Source organism: Grammomys surdaster, unplaced genomic scaffold, assembly GCF_004785775.1.
Source record: "Grammomys surdaster isolate TR1022 unplaced genomic scaffold, NIH_TR_1.0 125956, whole genome shotgun sequence".
In the NCBI taxonomy this organism is placed as follows: Eukaryota; Metazoa; Chordata; class Mammalia; order Rodentia; family Muridae; genus Grammomys; species Grammomys surdaster.
The window spans coordinates 1,320,554-1,339,843 of NW_021620775.1; the positions used below are offsets into that span (position 1 = coordinate 1,320,554).

The 19,290-nt window shown below is 40.4% G+C and overlaps 1 protein-coding gene across 1 annotated transcript in view; it reads left to right on the forward strand.

Annotated features, from left to right (window-relative positions):
- The window catches only part of Acap2 (ArfGAP with coiled-coil, ankyrin repeat and PH domains 2), a 109,174-nt gene extending 91,151 nt beyond the window's left edge, over window positions 1–18,023 (forward strand). The window contains exons 14-21 of the mRNA XM_028753803.1: window positions 400–491; window positions 2,289–2,449; window positions 3,315–3,407; window positions 4,742–4,929; window positions 5,333–5,442; window positions 6,568–6,678; window positions 8,675–8,736; window positions 14,033–18,023. Coding sequence (XP_028609636.1) covers window positions 400–491; window positions 2,289–2,449; window positions 3,315–3,407; window positions 4,742–4,929; window positions 5,333–5,442; window positions 6,568–6,678; window positions 8,675–8,736; window positions 14,033–14,133 — 918 coding nt within the window. The 3' untranslated portion in view covers window positions 14,134–18,023. The remainder of the gene's footprint in view (window positions 1–399; window positions 492–2,288; window positions 2,450–3,314; window positions 3,408–4,741; window positions 4,930–5,332; window positions 5,443–6,567; window positions 6,679–8,674; window positions 8,737–14,032) is intronic.
- Window positions 18,024–19,290: the final 1,267 nt, after the last annotated feature.

Here is a 19,290-nt window from a genome sequence, read left to right on the forward strand (position 1 = left end):
TGGATAAGATGGATGGATGGATGGATGGATGGGATGGATGGATGATGGATGGATGGATAAGATGGATGGATGGATGGATGGATGGATGGATGGATGGGATGGATGGATGGATGGGATGGATGGATGGATAAGATGGATGGATGGATGGGATGGATGGATGGGATGGATGGATGCTATCTGCTAAGTACTTGTTATAGGAGTGAGAGTATTGTGATAAAGAATTGTTTAACGAACTCAGCCTTTGGCTCATTTTAACTTTAAATTTTTTTTGGTGGAATGAACAATTGCAGTCTATAAAGAGGAATTAGTTAATAGAACCCTCTTAAAGGGATTTTAAGGTTTAACTTATTTTTAGGACTTTTAATTTTTAGCTTGTATTTTTATTTTCCTGTCAAATAGCTTATGTGTGAATTGGGGAATGATGTTATAAATCGTGTTTATGAAGCTAAGCTGGAAAAAATGGGAATAAAGAAACCACAGCCAGGACAAAGGTATGATTACCGTAATGTGCTACTTCCTCCCTAATCCAGTGTGACTTCAGACCTTGTGGTGGGGTGTTGAGAAGTCACCATCATTACTTCTGTTGCAATGTGACTGTGTCTGTCTTCAGTGTGCTCAGTCGACCCATGTACCTTACGGGTGTGTTTGTAGTGTTTAGGTGACAACGAAGCATAGAAACACTCTACATAGGAATGTCAGAGCTCTGTGCCATTCAGGTGGCTCTGTCAGTGGTCGGCATTTGAAAGGAAGCACTGCTCAGGCTCGAGCTTTCGTGTGGCTCCTCAGCACCTGTGTTTAAAAGCAAGGCGTGTGTGGCAGTGCTAGTCTATTATCCTGGCACTGGAGAGGCAGAGACAAAGAGTCCCTTGGGCTTGCTGGCCAACTAATCTCAGTGGATTAGTAAATTCCAGAGTCACCTCAAAAAAAAAAAAAAAAAAGCTAGTGATTGAAGACAGTGCCTGGTGTTGACCTCTGGCTCCATGTGCCTGAGTGCACACCAGCTGAGTACACACCAGCTCACACACATGTACACACACAAATGGGCACATACCGCACACGCACACGCACACGCACACACACACACAGAGTCTGTTCATTAGTGTCTCAAAGATAAGGTTTCTACTATCTACTATGAATTGTTTTGCTTGATCTGACTTAGTTCAGCAAGTGTTAATCACACACTTGATGGGTGCTTCTCCAGCTTCCAAATCAAAGAAAGAAAGGCAGCTTGACTATGACATCAGACTTGTAGGTCTACACATAGAAGTCTGCTGAAGGAAGCTGCCAGAATCAGGGCCTTTGGAGAGTTAGTCTTTGTGGCTGATAGCAGATTTAATCAGTAGGATTCCTTATTTTTAGAAGTAGAATTGCAATTGCCATAATCCTATGTTGAGATTTGAACCAAGCCAGTATAATTTAAGTCACTTTTAATATTTGCTGTGTGGCATAGTTATTAGATCTTGGGCTCTCCTATTTTAGCAAAGATCAAAGCATTTTAAAATAAAATAGGGAAAATTGCAGAACAGGCATATATATTTTGTTGTTTGTTTGTTTTTGAGACAGATTTTCTCTTCATGTAGCCCTGGCTGTCCTGGAACTTACTCTGTAGACCAGGCTGGCCTTGAACTCTGACAGATCTGCCAGCCTTTGCCTCCCAAGTGTTGGGATTAAAGGCGTGCACTACTACTAACCAGTGGAACAGGTGTATTTTATGGTTATATAATAAGAGGAAATGGCCTTTTCTTTACTATAAATCTGGAACACTATATGTTTATTATAGTTATTATATGAAAAATTATGACCACCAGTAGTGATTGTTCAGGATATGACAGTATCTCTAGTAAAAATGAAATTAATGTTAATTTCTCTTTATATGTCTTTTTAATTTTCCTGGTCATGTTTCTATTATAAAACACAGAATATGTACAGCTACATGAAGACAGAAAATAAGAGAATCATGGAGTGCCATGTAACTGAGTTTTCAGTGGGTTATTTGTATTTCCTCTGACTGTGAAATTACCTTATTATTTAGAAGGAACTCATGTCATACAATGTTCTGTGTCAAGCCTTTACAAGAGAGTGTTCAGTTCCCTGGAGTTATGGGTGGTTGTGATGTGAGTGGGATCCAGGTCCTCTGGGAGAACAGCCAGCACTTATAACTGCTGAGCCGTCTCCCTGGCACCCCCCCCTCCCGTTTATTTGTAACTACTGTTAGATTCAGTATCTAGTGCAGCATTAGCCATGCTAAGGGGCTAAATAGAGTATTTTGTCATTTTTCTGTTTCCCAGACAGGAGAAGGAGGCATATATCAGAGCAAAGTATGTGGAGAGGAAGTTTGTGGATAAATACTCTACATTACCGTCACCTTCCGAGCAGGAGAAAAGGATCATCTCTAAGAGTTGTGAGGACCAGAGGCTGAGCCACGTCAGAGCATCTGTCCACACCCCAGGTATTTTACCTACAATATCATCTCGAGGTGAAACTACCTTTTTGATCTCACAATTATGGCCATTGTAGGGTTTTTGTTGTTGTTTTGTAAATACTAGAAGCCTGTTTCCTTCTGTACATTCTAAAGGAAAACTGGATTTCTTTGTCTTTAAGACTGTCACCTGAGATAGTCCCATGGTTCAAATTTCTAGGTAGTCTGTACTCTGCAGAGTACAGCTGCTTAATAGCCAGGGGAGATGGGATTATAAGTCGATTATGCCTAAAGCCCTGGGTATCTGGCTAACCACTGTTTTCCCTCCTATGTTCTCCCTACACTTCCCCAGTAACGGTTTCTCCTACCCCCCCTCTTACGGCCTGCTTTGTGCTTTGCTAACTTGCATGTCCCCAGTGGCTGCTGTAAATAGCGACGAGGCCAGGCGGGAGTCTCTGTTCTGTCCTGATGAGCTAGATTCACTCTTCTCCTACTTTGATACTTCTTCAAAACTGCGTAGTAGTAAGTACTATTGTGGAGATTCCACGTCTGTGCCAGTGGTCATTGTGCGGTGTGGCCATTTCTCTAGATGTTGCCCATTGTCTCAGGGTTGCACATTATTACCACAGCCATCCAGTAAAGTAAGCTCTTCACTATCCCAGCATCTGTGGGTCACTCTGAAAGTTAGTTTATTTTCAGGCTTTGTGACGTCTTTGTGTTCCCTTAGATAAGTTATAGAAGGACTGAGATTGCAGTGGGCTCTGTATGCTGCTGGTGGTTGGCTTCATGTTTCCATGTGCCAGCTCATTTTACAACTTGTTGCTTGTGGGAGTCATTTTTCTAAGTGATGTGAACTTTAATCACTAGCCCTTTTTTTTTTTTTTTTAAACCACAGTCAAAAGTAATGACAGTGGGATCCAGCAGTGCTCTGATGATGGACGAGAATCTTTACCTTCCACCGTGTCAGCCAATAGCTTATATGAGCCTGGTGAGTGCTGGTGAAAGCCCGTGTTGATTGGTGTAGTTTGTTGCAAAATTCGTGTGGCAAGTGTCAGTTCTTCCACAGGTGTGTTTGCATCTGTGTGCTCACACGAGGGCCAGAGGTTGGCAACAGGTGTCGATCTTCCTTGCCCTCCACCTTCCTGTTGGGGAGGGGAGGAAGTGCAGTCGATGGAGAATGTGTGATGCACGTGCTGTGTGGACGCCCATGGGAGCCTTGATGTTCCCCTTACCCTATCCTTTTGCCTCTTTAACTGGCCTCTCCTGACTGCTAGAATCTCAGTCCCTAAACACTGCACTGCTTACTGTCAGATGATAAAAGGGGGCATTTGTTTAAGTCAGAGGAGTGGGATCTTTCTGTATATAATCTTTGTCATTTCTTTTGTTCAGCATATTTATTCCAAGAATAACTCTGCCATGATACTTTCCTATTGCTAGTTTTTTCACTGTTTTTTTTTTTATTGTCTTTTCCCAAACTTTTACTAGAAGATTTAGACTTACTAAAGGAGAATTACTGAAATGTTAATGACGTCAGGCAACATAAGACGGGAAGACGGGAAGAAGTTAAATGTGTAGAAATGTTGAAACATTTCCTGTAGCCTTACTAATTACAAGAGGCAGTATATCTGGAATTAGATTTCACTGCAGTCCCTGATAGAACACAGCAGCCATTAAGAATTTGTCAAATACTTAAAAACATACTGGGGAGATGGCTCGACAGGCAAAGGTTCCTGCTGCCAGTCCTTATGACCGGAGTTCAAACCAGAGAGGCACTTGGTGGAAGGAGCGAGCCAACTCCCAAAGGCTGTCCGACGGCCTCCACGCTCACACACACACACCCTGAAATAAAGATGTTCAGTGTAATAAAATTTTTCGTATATGTTCAGTTTCAAATCTAATCAATTATGACTTCAGACTTTAGCATATACATAACACTATAATGCTTATTCTGTAAGAAATAACGAATCTCTCATGTGCTCATTGGTATAGATGAATAACTGTTCATCATTTTTTTATGTCACAATGTTTACGTCATGAGCTGGAGTTCACTTTCAAAACTGAGGGTGTGTGTGTGTGTGTGTGTGTGTGTACACATACATGCACCATAAGGTATCCTAGCCACTTTGTCTTGAAGCTATCTCTTTGACCGTTCCTAAGTTTACACCAACTAGCTTTAAGTTCGTCTTCACTTTGCTATTCCAGTCGTTGCCATTCACCCAACAGAACTCTTCCTTCTTGCAAACTCTTTCTGTACTTGTTATACTATTTACATCCTGTGGTATGAGCACATTCTTATTAATGTATTTGTGCTTCGATTTCCAGAAGGAGAAAGGCAAGAGTCTTCTGTGTTTCTTGACTCTAAACATCTTAATCCAGGACTTCAGCTTTACAGGGCTTCGTATGAAAAAAACCTTCCCAAAATGGCCGAGGCTCTGGCTCATGGTGCAGATGTGAACTGGGCTAATTCAGATGAAAACCAAGCAACACCACTCATTCAGGCTGTATTAGGGGTATGAATTAATGCATTCAGGCCTTATTAAGGGTGTGAATTAATGCGTTCAGGCTATATTACAGGTATGAATTAATGCATTGGGGTTTTCATTGATCTAGTAAAGTAGAAAATATCATAAATTCTAAACCAAACATCATTAGTGTTACTGTTCTAAGAAGGGTTAGAAATAATGAATTCTTTCACTAGTGAGTTCCAAGTATCATGTGGTTGTTTCTGACTTGAGAGGGGAAGCTGGAAGGGAATTCTGATGATGCAGGGGAGTAGTGTACTTTGCTGGACTTAACTGTAAACAATTTTGTATTAATTAGTTCTTGGAAGAAACAAGTGTAACTTCTCTGATTGACATACAGATGTGCTCTCTCTCATTTGCATTTATACATTGTCGTCGTCTTCTCTTCAAGGGCTCTTTGGTGACGTGTGAGTTCCTGTTGCAGAATGGTGCTAATGTGAACCAAAGAGATGTCCAAGGGCGGGGACCGCTGCACCACGCCACTGTCTTAGGACACACAGGGTAGGCCATAGTGTTTAGATAGGTGGGAGGCTTTCCTCTTGAGAAACTATATCAAAATATGTTTTTGTTTTTTCTCAGGTTAAGGTTATTAAATAGAATTTGTAAAAGGAGTACATTCTTATGTCATTATAGAATCTGAAAGGTAAAGGTTCTCAAGGAAAACTCCGGTCAGTGTTCTAGCTTGCTGTTGTGATAAACGGCATTGACCATGAGTACCATGGGCAAGGAAAGGCTTTGTTTGGCTTATACTTCTATGTCACAGTTCATCATGGAGGGAAGTCAGGGAAGGGACTTGAGTAGGAGCCTGGACGCAGGAACTGAAGCTGCGACCACAGAGGAGTGCTGCTGACCAGCTCTCTCAGCTTGCTTATTTTTTTAATTATTGTGTGTATGTCTGTGTGTGGGTATTATACAATGCAGTGTCTGGTCCCCTGGGGCTAGAGTTACAGGTGGATGTACGAGCAGTGTGTGTTCTTAAAGCAAGCCCTCAGCTGCTTTCTTCTTATGTGGCCCAGGCCTACCTGTCTATGGTAATCTCATCCACAGTGGGCTGGGCCCTTCCACATCAGTCAACAATCAAGGCAGGCCAGTCTGAGAGGGGCAACTTTTCAACCAAGGTTCCCACTTTCTAGGAGACTCTAGTTTATGTCAAGTTGACAATAATAACTAACCAGTATAGTTAATATACAGATATAACTAACCAATATAGCTAGTGTACACATATAACTAGTATAGCTAATATACAGATACAACCAACCAGTATAGCTAGTGTACAGATACAACTAACCAATTTAGCTAGTGCATAGTTATAACTAACTAGTATAGCTAGTGTATAGTTATAAACTAACCAGTATAGCTAGTGCACAGATATAGCTAACCAGTATGGTTAGTGTACAGATACAACTAGCCAGTATGGCTTGTGTACAAAGACGAACTAAGCAGTATATCTGGGGTTCGTAAAGCTCTCAGTCATCTTTTATTATTGAAGTCTGTTCATTGAATGTTGTGGGATGCATTAAGAATTTTCTAATACAGTGTCGTTTAAGTTAGGTAGAACTTTTTAATTTTGGAAGTGAAATGGATGTTTTTTGTCCTCATACTGAGAAATGCTGTTCCTTTAAACAGGCAGGTGTGTTTATTCCTAAAGCGAGGTGCCAACCAGCACGCCACTGATGAAGAGGGGAAGGACCCTCTGAGTATAGCCGTGGAAGCAGCCAATGCTGACATAGTGACTCTGTGAGTGTCCCCTTCGTACCCACTTCCCGTACTGCATGTTGCTTGTACAAATGGTCATGGCTGCCCTGGAGCGCATTCTGTAGAGCAGGCTGGCTGTGAACTACAGAGATCCTCCTGCCTCTGCCTCTCAAGTGCTGAGATGAAAGGCGTGCGCCCTTACACCAAGCTCTGGGAGTTTTCAGCTCCGTGTTCTGTCTGTGCCGCTCCTGTGGATACACTGTGTGCGGTACACACTCTAAAATGCACGGGTTCCTTTGATCCTCGCAGTAGTCTGTGAGGATGTTATTCTTATTATCCTCACTCTCTAGGCATGGAAGCTCAGCCTCCGACAGTTCAAGGTGTTAATAAATCTTAAAGCTAGCACTGCACACCAGAATTCCTGCTCTAACGCCTGGACTCTCGGCTACTTCTGCTGTGCTGCCAGAGCAGTAGAAATCGAGGCCATGGTTGCCCCATGCTCTCCTTTCTGTTTCATACAGCACAGAGCTGGGTTGGGACGGGTGGAGCGATGGGCAGTCTGATGCTGTTGCTCTGAGGAATAGAGGCTCACCAAGCCGGAGGGGCAGCAGTCTTTTAAACACATTGTTCACATGGATACGTGATTATTTTTAACACAAAATACCTGTTTTTGAATGTTTGAGTTATTTTTACCGTGATCTAATAAAGAGTCTGGTGATTTTCAGTTGGTTTGCATGTTAGATCAAAGTAGTGTGTTAGAACCTAGAAATGTGATAATGTCAGCTGTACTTCATTTCATGAGGCTAAGGGAAGCAGGTTTTAAGTCATGTGATCATTCCATTCTGGGCTAAAGGAAGCTGAGACTTGGTGATCCCTCTTGTCTTTGTAGACACATGCCTTTTCATGATGTTCTCAGTTCAAAGAAACCCTGTGGCTGCTTTAAGCTTACACTGAGAAATTTGGACTTGTGATGTTCCACCTCTCCCAGCCTCTAGCCAGTAAGACTCAGACCAGGGAGGGGTTATTGTTACTGTGAAGGATATTGTTACTGTGAAGACAGTTGCCTCCTATATCGACTAGCAGTCAAGAAAATGCCCTACAAACATGTGCACAGGCCAGTCTGATCCAGACAACCCCCAATTTGGGATTCCCCTAGATAACTTTCCCCCAGATAACTCTGGCCCATATTAAGTGGATAATTGAAGCCAAGTAGTCAAGAGCCCTTTGGGAGAATCTGCATAGCAAAGGAGTACTTAGGAGCCATCCCTGTTCACACACAGAGGAAGTGGAGAGGGGTGTCAGCGGCAGACTATCATCAGCCAGATGAGCTTTCTGAAGACGAGGGCTCAGGCAAGGCTGCCGCGTGGTGGCCTACAGGGACAGTCAGGCACTGCAGAGAATACCTTCCATGTTTTCAGAAAAAGAAGAAATACTTGTTTTTTGTTTTGTTTTGGTTTTTTTGTTTTGTTTTTTTTTTAAATCCATTGTTACCTGTCTTCCATTTTGAGGGTTAATAACCCCCTAAGAATGTATGACCAGTATTGGTAACTTTGGGAGAATTTTTGTAACCCTTCGTCATTTACTACAGCACTTGTATACCAAACTATAGTCCCATTATTTAGAAGGAACAAGTTGCTTCTGTGTTGAGAACTATCTCACTCAGGGTTAACTAGTGAACTGTGGCAGGCTATTGCTTCCCCACCGTAGAAGCAACAATTCCATCAGGTTGTTATAGCAGCTAGGAATTCTCTGAAGCCTGGAGGAGGCGACCTGAAAGTGCTGTAGACATCTGGTTTAAATAGGAATCGCTTACCATTGCTCATGAGCCTTATATGAATGAAAGTGAGGCATGGTTGGTTTTGTATTGCAGATTGCTAGTCCACTGTGCTGAGTTTTTTTTTTTTTTTTACTGAGTTTTTTACTTGACAGATGCTGATAAAGGAGTAATTGTACCATCGAATGTTCTAACTGTCTATGTAGCTCATTGTCCATGCGTACTTGTATGATTTCTCTAAGAGCTCTTCTTCTTTCATTCTAGGTTACGCTTAGCAAGAATGAACGAGGAAATGCGAGAATCAGAAGGACTTTATGGACAGCCAGGTCAATATTCTACTAACAATCATACTGAGATGCAATATAAAAAGTGCATTCAGGAATTTATCAGTCTACAGTTGGAAGACTCATAATTCCTTAGCTAACTGATGTGATATTATAGAGATTTTATGATGTACTTGTAAATTGTGAGCTGTTAGCTTCTGTACTGTACTTACTGAATTCCTGGGTGGCTAGTCCTGGGCCTTTCCACACACTCCTGTTTCTATTTCAGTGCACTCGTACTTACTGTCTTCAGTCAGCCCAGCTGCTGGAGCCCTTGTCTGCTGTACAGATGTCTTCCATGAGCATCCCACAGGGAGTGCACTGACGCACAGGCTCTAACGTGCTGCAGCAGAGAGCAGCCGCCAAAGGGATTCTCGTTAGCTGTCCAGTGAATATAACAAAATGCTTTTCTTTTTGTTATTCAGGGAATTTCTATACATTGTGTTCAGGGAACAAAAGCAAATCACCATGTGTTTTGTATATAAAAAGTTAGTATGGAAAATACCAAGAAAAGGTTTATTGATGCATTTTGTATTCCAATCTAAGAATGAGTTGAAGATTTAAAGCAAAAACTTACCAGTAAGTTAAAAGTCCACAATGGATATAGAATTAGTTTCAAAGGCTGAAGTTTATCTGTAGCTTTGCCCCAGGCAATTGTACCCTGTTTGCTGGGGTAAGTAGTATTTAGAACAGTGTTTTGTGAACCTGATGACGAGGTAGACTTACTAGAAATAGGTCAATTCATGGTCATCTCAGTGTTTTTCCTGAGTGATCATCACCTGTGGGTCATGGGGTAAGAAAAGGAAGAGAAGTTGATGAAACTATTCTATTTGATGGACACATGCTTGATTGGCCATTTGCACAAGAAACGACATGTATTCCAGTTCATGAATTTGAGTGTATCTGTTTCTAATCTGCTTTATATTCATGCACATATTACTAACCATTTTAGGAATTCATGACTCAAGTACCTACAGAAAGACATTCACTTTGCAATGGGCATATTTGTTTTATAGAAATATATTTTATGAAAATGAATATTTATATTATTTTTGAAGTGGACTGGTGATAGCATCTCTCATTTCTGCTGAAGCATATTCTGACATTTCTGTACTTTCTGTTATCTTCAGCCACTTAGTTTAACTATAGTAATTTCTACTATTTCAGTATGTGATACAGTAATCTCTAACTGTGTCAGTGTGAGGCTGTTTTTTTTCTCACAGGACTGTATTTACTATTTATTTTTGGCCTGATATAATAAGGAAGAAGAAAGGGCCTGGGTCGGATAGAACTGCTAATCTAGGGTGGTTTACTTTACTCCTATGGCTCACAGGACTGCCAGGTCAGGATACTGTATCTGAGATGTGAGTGTGCTAATACGGGTCAGACTCAGCAGTAACTCTGGATTTCACACATTTGTTTCAGAGTTGGATGTTAGCTCTTAAATAAGTTCTAATTTTGTAACGTATCTTTAAATGATAGTATTACAAGGCCACTTCTGAGGCCTTTGCATTTAAGCACTTTGAATAGAAATTGATCAAAGAAAATGAGCTGACATTTGTCAGGTAGCAGTGAACTGCAAGGTTGTAAGTTGTTACGTTTGTATCTTCCTGAACTTGTAAAGGTAACTGTTAAGTCAGCTGCACCTTCCTTAAAGAGCTTCACTATGCCTGCTCAGCTGGTGAGTCAGAGGTCAGAGGCCAGAGGTCAGAGGCCACAGTCAGTGGTCCCCTTGCTCTGCAGGTGGGAACTTGCAAGGGCAGGACCTTCCTCTTAGCTCCAGTTCTGGTTCTGCTTGAATTTCTTCTATGTCATCCAGGAGTGCTCAGAAGTCCCCTTTACTGTTACCCATGTGCAGTCGTGTGTAAGTATAGGAACTTCAGGTATCAGTAGGAAAAGATTTTTCAGTTTTAATGAAAATCTGAAAACAGGCCTCACTTTAAACCATTTTTGAACCATCTTCAAATTTTAATTTAGAAGTTAAAAAGTATTAATTCTGCCATCAATGCCGGGTTGAAAATAAGATTAAAAGAAACTCTTTGAGAAATATCTTGAAAATAATTCAATTTTAGGCTCAGTTTTAGGGCCCAGTGTTTAAAGGTGAATATTGGTGTGATGTGCAGGCCACGGTGTAGTGTGCACTTCACCGAGTTGTATGCTCTGGGCCTCCTCTTTTCCCTTCTGAGTCCTGGCACAGCAGATGTGCTTGGCTCCAACAGCAGCTCTTTGCCTGCAGACTTTGCCTGACTGCTTCCTAGCCATAGGACGGAAACATCAGAACTCTGGGAAGTTTGTAGGTACAGGAATTGTCAGTCTTTTGATAGTGACAGGCCTACTATTTAAAGGACTCAGTTCTAATGCTTAGCAATCATGGACTTATTTCTAAGAAACCTCATTTCTAAACTTGAGTATCTACAACCCCGTGAACTCCCATTTTTCATGGAAGGTAGTATTAAGTTGTGCTTCTGAAAGGAAGGTAGGTTCTCCTTCAGCAGCCTTAGAACTCTCAGGAGGCCTGGCCAGGTAAGGGATAGCACACATTGCTCTCAGTGGGGGAATCAGTTAGGTGCTTCCTATTTCTAGTTCTGGGTCTCACTGAGGGTCAGGGTGGGCAGGTTCTCAGCCAGTGAAGAGTCACTGCATTAGGGAGCTACTTCTGGTCATGTGAACATGTAGCTCTGGAACCCGTTCAATCATTTGTAGAAGGAAAGTACTCCCAGCTAGTGGGGCAGGATGATGCCTGTGGTCACAGAGGGTGGATATCACATCCTTTTGAGAACATTCATTTCAGTAATGAGGTCACTGAACCCTTTCAGTCAGCCTAACTGCTGTTGTGATGAGTATTCTGAATACCAAAAACTAAAAGTGAATTTAAACTGTCAGTGGAAACATAGAAGTATATATTTTAAAGCTTTAGAATTGTTCAGACACATAAAACACTTGAACTTTCTGAATGGGAAAAATGTGGTTAAGTAATTTAAATAATATGCTTAGCTGATTTTTGTAGTGAGCTGTTCAGTGTATTAATAGGAAGATTCTAGGATAATATATCCCAGAATCTTGTTTATGTGTTCTAGTTCAGATAAATTAGATTTGCCTTGGGAAATTTTTCAAGTGATTAAAATTCTCCTTAAAGTTTAGATAATGAAGTTCACTTTGTTGTTGGCTGTTTTAAGTAAATCACGGTTGTTGCTTATGACAACACATTTTGAGGTCTAAGGAAGGTAGCATACTATTAGTGCATTATTAACTTTAAAAAACTGACTTTACTGAGTTTTGTGTGTGAACTAGAAACTTCCTTTTGTATTGTATGAACTCTTAAGTGTTTGCAGTCCGTGAAACCAATGATGATTACGGCACCACAGTCTCCTCCAAGGACGTGTTTGCTCTAGTGACTGAAAGGTCTTAGAATTAGTTTTGCATGGTACAATGGTTTTACTAAAGATGTCCTTGTATATGTATTAGGTGATTTAAAATCAGACACTAGGAAATCATAAAGAAGAACAACTCATTATACAGAATATACATCACTGAATGTGGAAGCCATATATTACCATTGTACTGCTGTCATACTTGAGAACGCTCATCTGGTGCTATCTGTGAACGACTTGGTGTGAGCGTCTGCTAGACCCTTCTCCTGTTCCTTCCTGAATATATACTGTGTGCCTTTTATGTTACTTCTGGTGTTGGATGGTAAAATCAATGTGGTATTTTTGTATTATGATCTGCACTTTACACTTTCTTGGAAAGTACAATTCTAGACTATCTGAATAGTATTTTAAAATATTTATAATGTTTACAATAAATATTTTACATATTTTAATTCAACATCTAAAAAGAGAAAAAATTAAACTATTTTGTATGGTTTATTTATTGTTATTTAATGTTGCGCTCCTCTCAGTTTATTTTGTGTGCAGTAGGATGGCCAAGCACAGGAATGGGTTGCAGTGTGTGTCATGCATAGGACAGTGGAGTAGCCTTCAGTGTCCTTCAGTCATGAGTATGAGTCATTACTGGCCGCCAGCCAGCCTGAGAGAGGCTCTTCTCACTGTACTTTCCCCTTTTAAAGTAGATTAATTGGGCTCAGCTGATTATTTCATGTAACGATTAAATTTCCAGGATTTTAATAAATTGCTTTTTACATAGACTAAATGTTGAAAGGTACTAAATGTTGCGAGTACTAACCTCTTTTTATTAAAATCTATGTGTTACCTTTTTAGACCTTTTTACTAGACTTCTCTCTGCCCTCAGTCGTTCTCTAACTCTCTAGCTTTTGGTGTAACACCTGTGTCTTCCACAATCTTGCTTTCAAAGGCTTGCAGAGTTTACTGTCAACAATAACTTAATAACAAGATTGTCATAAAATGGGACACATGGTATCTTAGGGGAATGATAAAACTATGTGGTGACAAGAATCACACAAAACAGTATTTTATGCTCAAGTGAACAGAAGCATGCCAGGAGTCTGTACCAAGGTAATGCTGAGCTGGACGCATCACAATCCCAAAATAAGAGTTTTCCTTTGAGGGGTTAATCTGTATGTGTGCATATAGTCCCTCAGCGAGAGAAATCGTATCCAGCTTGCTACAATGTCCTTACCTATAATTTATATCTCCGCAAGAGTGTTGAGTGTACACTCATGTGAACAGCTTCTCGGGTTTCCTCTCCGGTTTGCATAGTATTCCTGATCATAAGTCAGGAGGTGGAGCTCTGGTGTCATAGTCACTTTATGGCCTTCTGACTTACTGAGTTTAGTGAACAGTAGATCAAATACATTAGTTCTGAACCTCAAAGCGTGTGTGAGCTACTTTTTACCAACAACTATTTCAGTATAAATCGCTTCTCGTTGATGGTAGTATACGAAGCTTTCCCCTTAGTAATGGGTGTCCGTCAGAACCTTCACTAGTACCAGCTTTTACTCATTTCTTTTAACTTTTATCCAAGAAGTATTTTCTTGTAAAATGTGCTGTTTACTTCATTTCAAATAACCTCTCTTCTTTCGTGTGCTAATGACTGTGTTTCTTCACATTGCTTTCAAACGCTTGCATCTTGCTCCTCTCTAACTCTGAGCTTCCCTCTGCGGTGCATCTGAGACCTTCTCTCAGGTATAGCCTTCCCTTTCTTACACACTTTTCTGGAATTATTGTTAGCTGGCCTATTTCCTTCAAAAAGTGCTATTGGAACAAAACTTTAATGAAATGTAATGAATCTTAAAGTAGTATGAGTAAAAATGAATGTTGTTTTATTAATATCTGAACTGTATAAATTTTAAAAATGTCTTTATTTTCCTTTTATACAGGTGATGAAACTTACCAGGATATTTTTCGTGATTTTTCTCAAATGGCATCCAATAATCCAGAGAAACTCAATCGTTTCCAGCAAGATTCACAGAAGTTCTGATCCTTCTTTTAAAAGGAAAGGGGAAACTATGAAATTCGGTGAATTCTTAACGTGTACAACCAGAAACTCACACCTTTTTTACTACTTTAATTCCACTTAATTTTGGTAGACATTGAATTTGGAAAAAATGGTACCCATTCATTTTGGATTTTTGTAAATGAAAACAAGATCTCTCATAATTGGGAAAGGAAGAAATCCACTATAATTCTTCTTTTATTTAAGCAGAAAAAAGTCTTTTTAATGAGTTGTGCTCTTATATAAAGTTGTATCCAGATCTAAGGCATCTCTCAAGTTCCGAGGTGCTACACTGCTAGACCACTCCATCCTTTGCCAAGCATGGGTGAGACTTTGGTTCCCCTGGGAACATTCAGTCACCATGTCTGCATCAGGTGGGAGCTAGTTATCTTACCTGCTTGGAGGATGTGTCTTTTCTGTAGCTGTCCTCATAATAGTTGGTGGTTCAGATAGATATGCGTGTTTTCTGGCAGCTTAGCTGTCACAGTGTACAACACAATTGCTAAGACCAGCGAGTGTGCCCCTCGTTCTCTCCTAGGTGCCGTTGTCCTCCGAAACCCCAGCAACACAGCTGCCGTGTGAGTGGACCACTCTTACTGCTTTCTTTCTTCAGTCACCTCAAGAATCCTAGCTCGGTTTTTGTTGTCAGGCTGATTTCCTGAAGTCTTGACAGATTGTCAGTGTAACAAAACTGGATTTCAGAAGTTGACTATTGCAAAATTGGACTTTCATCAAAACACAGTGATGTCAAAGAGAATATTGTAGGGCATTTTTATATTTGGAATTAATCCATTCGAAGATATATATTTTTTACTATTACTCCTGGTGAAAGAAAAATCTCCATGTAATGGAAAAGAAAGCTAATTTTTTTCCTGTTTATACTAAAATTTGCCAGCAATAAAGTCCTTTTATTTTTTTTTCTACATTTATCTTGTGTACTATACAACAGTATACATTCTTTTAAATTGTATCTTGTATATAGCTTTAGAATTAAGTGAAATAAGTCATTTTGAGTTCCAAAATTATGCACATGTGCTATAGTTTGTCCAGTCCCACCTCTGGTTGACGTCTTGCCAAGGGACGCGATGAAGGAGTGGCTGACTTGTAGCTCGTTGCCGGCACTGTTGATTACACTTACTCTTTACAAGCTATTTGTAAGTAGCATTGATACTCAGCTTCACAGAGACATTTTGAAATGCATGTAAAATTATAGTTAATTAAGTAAAGACTTTAACATTTTCCCCACAGTACGTAGAGCTTTATTTTAACTAAATATAAAATCAGAATCTAAGTAGAAATTATATTGAAATAAATTTGCCACCCAGATAAGATCCAGGTTGCAAGCATGCAATGCTTATTTAGTAAGACACCACACACTGAGGATAAGAATCTGTTATGATTTGTTTCTGAGGATGTGCGAACTTTACAGGGTGAAAGGATTTTGTCTTTGCTGTCTTGCCTCGGACTTGCGGGTCATCTGGCCTTGTAGGCATTTTGATAAAGGCAAAGGTCTCATTTGTGATATTTTAATTGGTATGTATTTTGAAATTTATTGTCCTAAAACATGTTAGAGGAAGAGAAATAGGCTAAAGAAAAGTAAGAAAGCCTGCCCCTCGTCCGCAGCGCTCCTTGTCGGTCTCTTCTGGAGCTTCTGCCTCATCTCTGCAGGTGCAGGTGGAACTCAATCTGGTTCCCCTGCTTGAGGCAGTTCCTCTGCACTTGCCCCTCCTGGCTGTGGCAGTCAGTGTCTGCTGCTCTTTAATGACTACAGTGTTTTTTGGAGGAAAAAAAAAAAAGCCTTAAAGATTCAAGTGAAATGCCTTAAAGATTATTATGGTTCTGAATATCTTTAGAATTCAGATTTAGCTACATCACTTAGTACTGTGTAGAGGCTGGCAACGCAAGGCTATATTGCTGTGGCTTACTTTACTTTCTCAATGTACTGACAAATTGGATGAGAGAAAGGACTGGAGTGTAGCAAGGCTGTTAATGAATAGTTTCAAAGGCGCTTGGCTGAGTTCTGCTGTGCTCACTAACAGCTCTCTGTGGCATGGGGGAAGTATTCTGAGCATTAGAAAGATGAGCACACACAGTGGGGCTGGACATGCATTCTGCTCGTTCTGATTGCCCTGCTGTCTCTTTATTATTATTCATCTGTTAGTTCTTTTTCACGTTCTTGTTGATGTAAGAATTGAGTTACAGCCACAATAAGAATCGAGGAGTTACGAAGGATTCATAAAATACAGCTTTAACATGGATGTGGGTAAAGGTGATGAGGCAGCCATCCACCAGGCTTCATTGCAGCATAAGATTTCAACTTCATTTTTAACACAGCCGTCGAAAACTAATTCCCGCATTACAGGGTGCCTGACTAATTGACGCTGGTGTTTGCTGTAGTTTAGTGAACGCTAGTATTTACTTTCCCCAAAGTAATACAGCTTGCAACTTGTACTTTAGTATGTCAAAGATGCATTTTGGAGAAAAAACATGTATACACTCACATTTTACAGAATTTAAATTTGTGATCATGTTGGAGTATTTAAAAATAAAATTGCCTGCATATTAGATACGATTGATTATAAGCCAAATTTTGTTTAAAACTAAACTGCTACCCACTGTGAGTAATTGGACATTCCTAGATCAGCCATTTAAATGAACTCTTTGTGTGGTTGCATTTTGACCATTAGCAGGGCTAGGAGATGTGTGGTTTTGAAAAATGAAACCCTCTATCCATAATAACTTCAGTTCCTGTCCTTCTTGGATCCAGGGCTTCTGACAACAAAGTGAATGGATGAAGCAAAGGGAACTGCAAACTGCTTTGTGCATTTTATGATTTAGGCTGGGCTTTCACATCACCCTTTCTCTCCTGGTGTCACAGAACTTCTGAGGTGACTGGTCAGTGACTGTCAGCCTTGTCCGTGACTCCATTCCTAGCCTGCTGCTCTTGGTTTACAGAGATAGAGCTGGTCACTTGCTTTGCTAGTTGGTGGGAGAGCTGACCCGTGACCCAGGTCTGACATATGCTTCAGAAGCATCTGTGTCCTGAGAGGACTCAACATCACTGTCAAACAGCAGCTTTCCCTGTGTCTGGCAAGAGACTTCAAATACTCTGGAGAACCTCATTATGAAGTTTAAAGGAATAGATTGGAATTTGAAAGCATCAAATTGCAAAAAAGTCTACAGTTTTTACAATAGAAAACATTAATAAAAGAAAAATCTTAGAAAGTTAAACTCACTATTTATTACCTCTGTAATATTTTCTAATGAAATGTAACTGTAAAATGGGCTGGGTTCCACCTGGCTGAGTCCTGCCCCCTCCAGGGATGATGGTTGTGGGGGAGGGGTTTCGTGGACAAAGGAAGATTCAATTAAATACAATTTTCCTCTCATTGGTCTTCTCACTATATTATTTTCTAGATCTGTCTCATTCCCCAACCTTATTTGGGGTATTAATTTTAACAGGGAAAGCTTGCTGTGTTATCAAGGTTTTTAGCACCATTTTACACGAAGGCTAAAGGTTGGGTTGTGGAAATGACAAGCTCCTTTTTTAAATATATGTTTACTTGTGCTCTGTGAAATTTCTGGATCATTCCAGTCATCAAGGCTGATCACATGTACTATTTCTTGCTAGCTGTGAAAAGGATTTTAAGAATGTATAACCAACACTCCATGGCTTTTTATTAGTGTGTAGAGGGTTTGTATCTAATTCATGAATGTAGTTTTACTGTAGTTTGTCATTGTAAATAGAGCAAAGTACATTATCTTCATAGTTATTCTAAAATGTACATTATGTAAGAATTGTAAATAGACTTGATTACTTTGTATGCTGAAAATTTACAATATTAAGTCAATAAAAATATCTCACTTCTGGCACAGTTGCTGTGAACGCTCCAACTTCTTTTGAACTCTGCTGCATTCAGTCTGACCTCTGCTCTAGCTAAGGTCGGGTTTGGCTTTCCACCCTTCAAATAATGGGGAGGTCCACGCTGATCCTGTTTGCTGATGACTTTAATTCAGAAACCCATGTTGATGCTTAAAATATCATCTTCTCCCTGATTCCAAAGATGTTGCAGCCTCTACTTTGTGCACTAAAGACCACAGACTTTGGTTTTTAAATAGCCTTTGAACTCTTCTGCTTGTCACATAATAGTTGATATGTCTGTTGGAGTTCCTAATCTTGGCAACCCAGCCACACTCCATCCTTTAGGAAACAAAACTCTGCTTCTGTGCGAATGATGGAAGGAATGGAGAGCTCAAAAGCAGACCCACAAGCGAAGCTTGGTTTTGCTTTTCCTTTAAGTGTTAACACAAAGCTGACCCAGACCCTGAGCGATCAGTCTTAAAACCCCTCATTTCATTTTCAGAGTAGTCTAGGAAGAAACCACAGCAAGTGTTTTAAATGAAGGCAAACAGGCTGTTTTCCTTTCTTGTTTTGTTTTGCAAAAACATCCTCACTGCCAAAATAAGGCCTTTAAGTCACAGAAAAGGGCTAGGTATGATGATGATGGTGTGTGCCTGTAATCCCAACGTGCCAGGAGTTAGAGGCAGGGCAGTTTGACTTAACATGAGCCTGCTCCAAACAAGCAAACGAACGCTTGGAAACATCACCCAGAAAACAAGACTCGAGTATAAAGAAAATCATCTCTAATCCTGTGACTTACCTGTGCTGTCCAAAATGGAATCCATTAGCTACAAAGTTGCTTGTATATTTCATGTGTCTGTGTGTGCATGCTTATGTGTGTGCATGTGCAGGTGAACATGTCCCTGTGCATCCTTCAGCGCCGCTCCTCAGGCAATCTAAAGTTTAGATTGTTTATTTGAGGAAAGATCTCTCGATGGCTTTGTACTTGTCACTTGTCAGACCAGATGACCCTTTAGCCCCAGGGATCCTACCTCTGCCTCTCCAGTGGCCATTCTGGGTTTATAAGCATGTGCCAACATGCTAGACTTTGAAGACTTGGGTTCTGGTGACCACTTTCGGATCCTCCTCGTGCTGTGTGGCAGACACTGTATTGTCTGAGCTGTTTCCCCAATCTGCAGAAGTCCAAAATCAAAATTAGGCAATAATGAGTTCAGTTGTCAGGCACAGTGCTATACCTTGAGAGCCCAGTAGCCACATGTGCTTAGTGACTGCTGCTCTGG